Below are 7925 nucleotides of genomic sequence, written 5' to 3'. Positions count from 1 at the left end.
ACTAGAACACACACACACACTACAGAGGGAGAGGGAGCGGGCGGGGGGGCAGAGAGGGGGGGGGAGAGAGAGAGGAGTCACAAGAGGAGAGGGTAAATGGATAGCAACAGGTAGAGAATATGATGAGACTAAGAGCAGAGAATCATGGGAATATCTGGGTTATAAGAAGGATGGGTAGCTGTAGGGAGGGAAGCCCGTAGGCTAGAGAGAGTTTAGGGGAGGAGAGATGAGAAGAACTAGGATGCTAGTGTGGAAGATGAAATGTGTGACAGGTACTTGTGATACCGAGGGGTTTGATACGCTGACAGACACCACTGGTATGTGTTAATGGGGAGCCATATGCCCCTTCTGCTGGCCCTTTCTAAGGGAAATGACTCCTTCTGGCAGATGGGATCAAGTTTCACAAGTTCCTGGGGACTGCTGGCTTTTATCTAATCTCCAGAAAGGCCCTCGTCTAGCCTGAACTCATTTCTGGATATGTGGACTGCCTTTTGTAGTTTGAGGAATGGGACATTTATTTGTGATTCACACTTTCACCTGTAAAATCAGAACTATGTCCCGCCCCCTCAGCAGTGACTGGAATAGGGAGGAAGCTGAGAAAGTGTCCCCGTTGACATGATAGAGGACACTGAGACCTGCTGCCCTGGCTTCCTCACTCAGTGCACTTCCTGGGTCCTCTGAGGGATATGCAGTGGTGTCCTGGGAGCCCCCTCCCTACTACCCTCAGGGCTCTACCTGTGTCCACTTGAACCTTCCTTCTCCAAGGCCAGCTTCTGCTTCTCTGGATTATTTGAGGTTTCCATGGCTTGGCCGCATTGGCCTGCTGGATTTGTGCTCCGATTGGCCTCTGTGAGACCCTGGCTGAGCCGCCCGGCACCATCACTTAGGTCAGAGGCTGCCAAGCTCCTTTCAGGCCGTGTAGCCATTATGCCAGCAAAGGAGGGCACAGGATTGGGATGGAACAGCTGGACTGAGGGAAGTGAGAAGGCCTGGAGGCTTAAGAAACTCAAAACCTGGCCTCCTGCTAGAATTGTTAGAGTTAGGTAAATTCATGAGGGTAGGGCAGGGAGGGGGACTTTCCTGGCATGCACAGGCCCTGCAAACCTACTTCCCTACCGAGAGAGTTTTGGAGCCAGTGGGCATCAAATGCTGAGTGGGAAAAGGGTGAGGCTGCTGTTGGCTGGGTGCTCGAGCTCAGAGACAGTGTGACAACCTGTGAACCATTCACCTCTCCTGCTCTTTGGGGTCCTTCCCGGACTTCATGGACCAAACTTTCCCGGGTCCTAACTTCTGCCTTGAGAAGAAAAGCCAATGAAGACCCGGCAGGATCAAGGGCAGGGGTCAGGACAGATCAAATAGCTTCAAGGGCCACTTGGCTAGTGAGGGTCAGACATAGCCCAGGGTCCTCCTGAGTTCTTGTCTCTATTTTATATACCTTTATTTTAGAAATACACACACCACAGAAGCACAGTCCTGCAAAGAGTGTCATCAGGTATGAGCCTGTCTCTACATTCCTTGATTAAAATGTCACTGGTAAGAGTTTGGTTTTCTTGGGTCACCACCCCATAGGGTAACCATGTCTTTCCCATCTGTCCTTAGGAGATGGCAGGCAGGGAGGCAGGGCCTGCCCATGTTGCGGGGACAGGATGCTTTCAAATCTTTAGTTCTAGTTCAGGCTAGTCGTAGCCAGGGAGAGATGTACAAATACCTTCTCCAGAGTCAGACCTGCAGGGCATCCTTCCCTGCCTGGAGCCCTCTGTTTGGGGACACTGGGGTTCACAGTGGAGACCTAGCAGTATGGGTCCTAGTTGGATGCTACTTCCATGTGCTATGTCTTTCTTACAAGCCTCTCAGAGCCTCAGCCCTAGTGTCTGCTCTACAGAGGAATAGGATGCCATCCTGACCTTGCCATCTAGTCATGCCAGTTTGTAGCTCTGTGAGCTTGAGAGTGGGCAGAGTCCACGCCCATTTGGTCCTGCAGGAGGATGGCCTCTGGGCTGGTGGAGATTCTTGGAGATCTTGCTAAAGTGACGCTGAGATCCAGCAGGGTCCATCCATACGATTGGCTTCAGTTCACTGGACACAACTCAGAGCTTTCCAGATGCTCAGGCTGATATATCCCACTGAGTCTGGCTACTTAGATGGTGGGGCCTATCAGGGAAGCAGACAGTAAAGGGATGTTGCTGAAGATATTGACCCCAGAGAGGGACAGCTGGGGCTGCCTCAGCCCAAGAGCAACACGGATCTTAGATGGTGAACCAGCCACTCAGGAACTTAGGAATCTACCTCCAGTGACTGCTGAGCAGCCCAGACACAGATTCCACTCATTGCTCAGCAGCCCGTGGTGGAGCTTCCCGTAGACTCAACACTGCCAACTACCTGTGCCCCACCCCACTTCAGGAACCTCTGTAGGGTGTGGTGGTGAGTCCTCAGGGTGCTGGTGACCAGCTCTGATTAAATGAAAAGCAGTTCAGATGGTGGCATAACCAAGAGAACCCAGAAAATGAGTGAGAACTCATCCCCTTATCTGTCTTCTAAAGCATGGATTTAAAATCCCAGTACTGACTTCGCCATAATTTTCCCTGACCCCAGACTCTGCCATGTATACCATTGGGCTGATCTTCTTTTCCTGTGGGTCCAGAAACTAAATTCCTAATTTCCTTTCTATCCCGCTTTTCAAGGCCAATCTTGTGGGGGGGGGGGGGGGGGGGGCATAGCCCCACCCACCCGCTCTCAGAGGGAACTGTCCCCCCTCCCTGCAGGACTTGAGGAACCAAGGCAGGGAAGAGAGGAGAGCTTCAAGAAGGTGTGGAGAGGGGCTGGAGAGAGAGCTCACTGACTACTCTTGAAGACATGAGTTCAGTCCCCAGCATCCACATGGTGGTTCACAACTGTCTATAATTCCAGTTCCAGGGGATCTGATGCCCTCTTCTGGCATCCTTGGACACCAAGCATGTACATGGTACACAGACATATGCAGGCAAAACACTTTTATACATAAAAAAAAAAGAGAGAGAGAAAGAGAGAGAGAGAGAGAGAGAGAGAGAGAGAGAGAGAGAGAGAGAGAGAGAGAGAGGTAGGTATGGAGCTGGTTCCAGAGAAGTAAGTAGAGCTGGACCAGGAAGCAGAAGCAGCTTTGCCTGAGAAAGCCCACTCAGGCCGGTGGACTCATAGACCAACAGGAAATAAATACCTGGCCCAGCCGTTTCAGGTACTAACCAAAGCTCAGAGCCAATGAGCAGCTGCTAACATCAGGTGCCATGTATGACCTTTAGGTCCTTCCTCCAGCAGGAAACTATTGGGTCTGCAAATCCAGCAGCCTTTTAAGGATGCCTGGGGACCAGGTTGCCCAGGACAGCCTGCAGAGCAGCAGACAGAGCAGCCTCCTGACAGCCACACTCTTGCACTGGTGCTAGGCTCAAGGACAGTGGATACTGCCTGCACCTAGTAAGCTAGGATTTCATATATGTCGCCTAAACAACTGAGTAGCCAAGTGTTGCTCTGCTTCTCAGGGAGGGGACCGGTTGTTATATGATGCAGGAGAGGAACAGCCATCTTTCACCAGGCCTGTAAGCTTGCATCCAAGTCTCGTGGCCTGTATACCTTCATGGGCCAGAGCCATGTCTTGTTGATTGTAATTTACAGGGTAGGGTCCACTCAGGGGCCTCTAATGTTGATCACAGTCAGAGGTGTACTGGGCTCCTTGGAGCTGGATAACTCCTAGTTGACCCTGTCAGCCCCACCTCCATGTCCTTGTTTTCCTGAAGATATATAGTCATCAGACCTGCTATTTCTCTTCCTTGGCACGTAGATCCTGGCCAATGTCTTCCTGTACCTGTGCGCCATCATCGTGGGGATCATGTCCTACTACATGGCAGACCGCAAGCACCGCAAGGCCTTCCTGGAGGCCCGCCAGTCTCTGGAGGTGAAGATGAATCTGGAGGAGCAGAGCCAGCAGCAGGTGAGACTTGGGACTTGGAAGGCCCTGAGAGAGGGGGGTGTTAGGCCTGGGTTTGTGCTAAGGGATGGAGTGTGTAAGGAGAGCCCCTGATGCTGTGGGCTGTGCAGGGCAGGAGCCCGTGCAGCCCCTGCCTCCTCCTGCTACCGCAGTCTAAGTCAGTTAGGAAGTAGCAGCAGCAGCCCATCCCGAGGCTCTCCTGTTTACCTTTCTCCATCTGGAGAAGGGCCTGCTTGTCCCTGCTCTCTGTTTACTGGCTGTGCTCCAGCCTAATCCACACAGACTGCCCCCCCTCCCCCAGTTCCCATGTGACTCAGCCTTTTAAATGGGTTTTGGTCTGGATTTATCGTAAACATTTTTTAAAGGTCTCTAGAAATGACACCCACCAATATCCTGTAGGTCTTTCTCCCTTCCTGAAACTGAGGCTAGTCCTCCCTGGGCCACATGACATTTTGTGCGGGTAATGGGTGTGGGTTGGATGGGGTGAAAGGGTGTTATAGCTTTCCAGAAGCTTCTAGGCTTTGCCACGAGGGCTGATGGACCTTTGGTTTTGGGGACTATTACATGCGCTCCTGTTGTCGGCCTCACTTACGTTCGCTAGGCCAGCGGTTCTCAACCTGTGGGTTGTGACTGCATATCAGATACCCTGCATTGATACTGATTTATGTTATGATTCATAACAGTGGCAAAATTAGTTATGAAGTAGCAATGAAGTAATTTTATGGTTGGGGGTCACCACAACATGAGGAACTGTATGAAAGGATCTCAGCATTTAGGAAGGTTGAGAACCGCTGATCTAGACAGTGGTATTTGAAGGCACAGGTAGTTATTTAGCTGATGAGACCAAGTTCCCTCTCTCTTGGGATATATGTCCTCTGTTTACCAGTGAGATCTAGAAGCTTCCAACTTAGGCCTTGGAGTCAACATTTTGAGAAAGCAGGATTTGTAGGGGGATTTTCCTTGCTTCTGTGGACAGGTCCATGATATATGGCCCATGGTGTTCTTGGGGACCTGCTGCAGCCTAGATGTATACATAGAATTCCCCTTCATGGCTTTATAAAGATGCGTGTGTCTAGTCTCTTATGCCATGGTGGCATTCCAGAGTCGCCAGTGAGATAGCCTGGAGTTCCTTTATCCCTCAGAGGCTCACTTCCCTCGTTGAGAGCACAGATGCAGTGTTTGCCTTGCAGGGTTACTGGAGGATCAGTCAAGAAGCACATGGGTGGAAATGCTTTGTCACCTGTGAACTTGGAAATGGTACAGTACCTTTGGATTCTTATCCCTAGGGCCACATGCTGCCTCTGGGTTTCGACAGTACAGAAAGCCTGGGAACTGGCAGTCAGGGTCTTCCTGGTGCCCTAGAAATCTGGGACACTGTGGAACAGCCTGCAGGTGCTGGCACTCCTCTCAGCTTCCTTCCCACTTGAGCCAGCAAGGTGGACCTCAGTGCCCAGCAAACAAGCTGCAGGTGAGGTAGACAGGAGGTGTGGGGGTCCTCAGTGTTCACTGAGCACACAGGATGTATCTGTGAGTGTCCACTAAGAGGAATGAGTTTAGCTAGGCTGTATCCTGAGTATGACCTTTGCTTCTTTTTTTAATTTTTTTAGTTTTATTCTACATCTCTGGGTGTTTTGCTTGCACGTGTATCTGTGCGCTCTGTGCATGCAGTGTCTAGAGGCACTCTTCTAAAGGGTGTTGGATTCCCTATAACCAGAGTTACAGATGTTCTGAGCCCCCATGTAGGTGCTGAATCTTCTGCAAGAGCTCTTAACGGTGAAACCATCTCTCCAGTCCCATTCCTTAGCTTCCTGAGGCCTCAGTTTCCCTGCAAAGCTCCCCTTGAGAGATTGTTTTAAGGGTAGTGGGTGCTCTGGTGAGCCCTGCAGGAGGGGGTCAGTGCCCTTGAACAGAAGGGGTATGACTGCGCCCCCGGTTGGGGTTTTGGTGCACTCCCGTTTCCTTAGGACTTCATGCCTCTGCTTACAGCAGGAAGGGGCCTGCCATCTTTGTATCCATATTTTTTGCTTGTCGGACCCCCCCCCCCCCCCCCGCCCACTCCCCGCTGCCTGGACGAGTCTGTGTGCATTCTGCGTAGTGCAGATGTTCAGAGTTCTTCAGGGAAATTCCAAGTACCTATGACAATGGGAAGGTTTGACTTTTGTCACAGAAAACAGGTACTTCAGAGTTTATATTGGTTTTTTTGATACCTTTTGAAGACCCTCCCCACCCACCAAAACTTGTTCATTTTGTCTAAATTTTCAAAATGTTGACACAATGCTCATGATACTTTCTTGCTTTTGACAGTGTATCATCTGTGAGATTGGCACTGATTTTTTTGATCACTGATAATTTGTACCTTCATATTTTCATTTTTTTTCTTCATCTGCCTTGCTAAGCAACAGGCTCAGGATTAGTCTCAGTGGTTAGACTCCTTATACTTTGCTTCTCTCTTTGTACATTTCTTGTCTATCATCATTAATTTATGCTTTTCTATCATTTTCCCTTTTTGTTTCCTTTGACTTACTTTGCGTTCTCCTTGCCGTCTACGTAACTTACGTGAATAAGCTTTGACATGTTTTGCTAAAATGTGTTTTTAAATTTTTTCTGTGTTTGTTTCGTGAGACAGGGTTGCTCTCCATATCCCTGGCTGTCTTATAACTCACTGTGTAGACCAGGTTGGCCTCGAACTCACAGAGATCTGCCTGCCTCTGCCTCCTGAGTGCTGAGATTAAAGCCACCACACTATGTCCTAAAATATGCATCTAATGTGATAATTTTTTCCTGATCACACTGCTTTAGCTTGTCCTGTGTTTTAAAAGATTTATTTTATGGTTATGTGAGTGCTTCCATGTATCCAGATGCAGCATGTGAGTGGCTGGTGCCTGAGGAGGCCAGGGAAACTGACAGATCCTCTAGACCTGAGGCTGCAGGCCGTTGTGAGCCGTGGATGTAGGTGCTAGAACCGAACTTGGTCCTCTTCAAAGAGCAGAGAATGAATACTCTTAACCACTGAACCATTTGTTTTAGCCCCCTCCTACAGTACCTGTGTTTATTTATTTTGTTTTGGTTTGGTTTTTGAAGACAAAGTCTCATGTAGCCCAGGCTGGCCTCAAGCTCACTATATATAGCCAAGGGTGGTCTTGAGTTCTTGTTCTTTCTCCATCTGCCTCCCAAGTGATGTGATGGTGGACCTCACTCCCTGCCTACATATATTATGTTTTATTTCCACTCCTGCTTAATTCAGACTATTTTCTTACTTGCATCAAAATATATCTGATTCATGAGTTCACAATTTCTGAACATCTAGGAATTTGTTTAAAATTATGCTTTTGTTATTTTAGCTTAACTCAGAAGACATCCACGTGTTTTATTTTGCTACACCAAAGAATAATGTGTATTTTGCAAAATGAGCCCAGTGTCTTTGGCACAACTATAACTTGTGCTCACATTAAATCAGTGTTATGCTATAAGGAAGACTTTTGAGCAACAGTTTAATTTCAGTTAACGATTTCCTACTCTCCACTTTGTGGCTGTTGTTATGATGTGTTTTAATTCAACATGCGTTTAAAGATTATCATGATTTTCTTATGTAGTTAAATATTACTAGCCACATTCACTTTATACTCTAACCCCTCTCTATTCCTCCAAGCCTGGGGCTTGAGTTTTTGTTAGATCCTCTATGCAGGGAGCCCTTGGGAGCACCTGTCCACTCCCCTGTACCTCACCTCTGCACCTCACCCCTGCACCTCACCCCTGTCTCACCCCTGCACCTCACCCCTGTGCGTCACTCCTATGCCTCACCCCTGCGCCTCACCCCCCATATCACCCCTGTGCCTCATCCCTGTACCTCACCCCCGTCTCACCACTGCAGCTCACCCCTGCGCCTCACCCCTGCGCCTCACCCCTGCACCTCACCCCACCTCACCCCTGTGCCTCACCCCTGTACCTCACCCCATCTCACCACTGC

The 7925-nt window shown here is 49.3% G+C and overlaps 1 protein-coding gene across 1 annotated transcript in view; it reads left to right on the top strand.

The window, feature by feature from the left end:
- Adcy3 (adenylate cyclase 3) overlaps positions 1-7925 on the top strand; it is an 89326-nt gene that overhangs the window by 40415 nt on the left and 40986 nt on the right. The window contains exon 3 of the mRNA XM_028778087.1: positions 3812-3961. Within this exon, the coding sequence (XP_028633920.1) occupies positions 3812-3961 (150 nt within the window). The remainder of the gene's footprint in view (positions 1-3811; positions 3962-7925) is intronic.

The sequence above is a fragment of the Grammomys surdaster genome, unplaced genomic scaffold, assembly GCF_004785775.1.
Source record: "Grammomys surdaster isolate TR1022 unplaced genomic scaffold, NIH_TR_1.0 324, whole genome shotgun sequence".
In the NCBI taxonomy this organism is placed as follows: domain Eukaryota; kingdom Metazoa; phylum Chordata; class Mammalia; order Rodentia; family Muridae; genus Grammomys; species Grammomys surdaster.
This window is presented reverse-complemented; position numbering and strand designations above follow the sequence as displayed.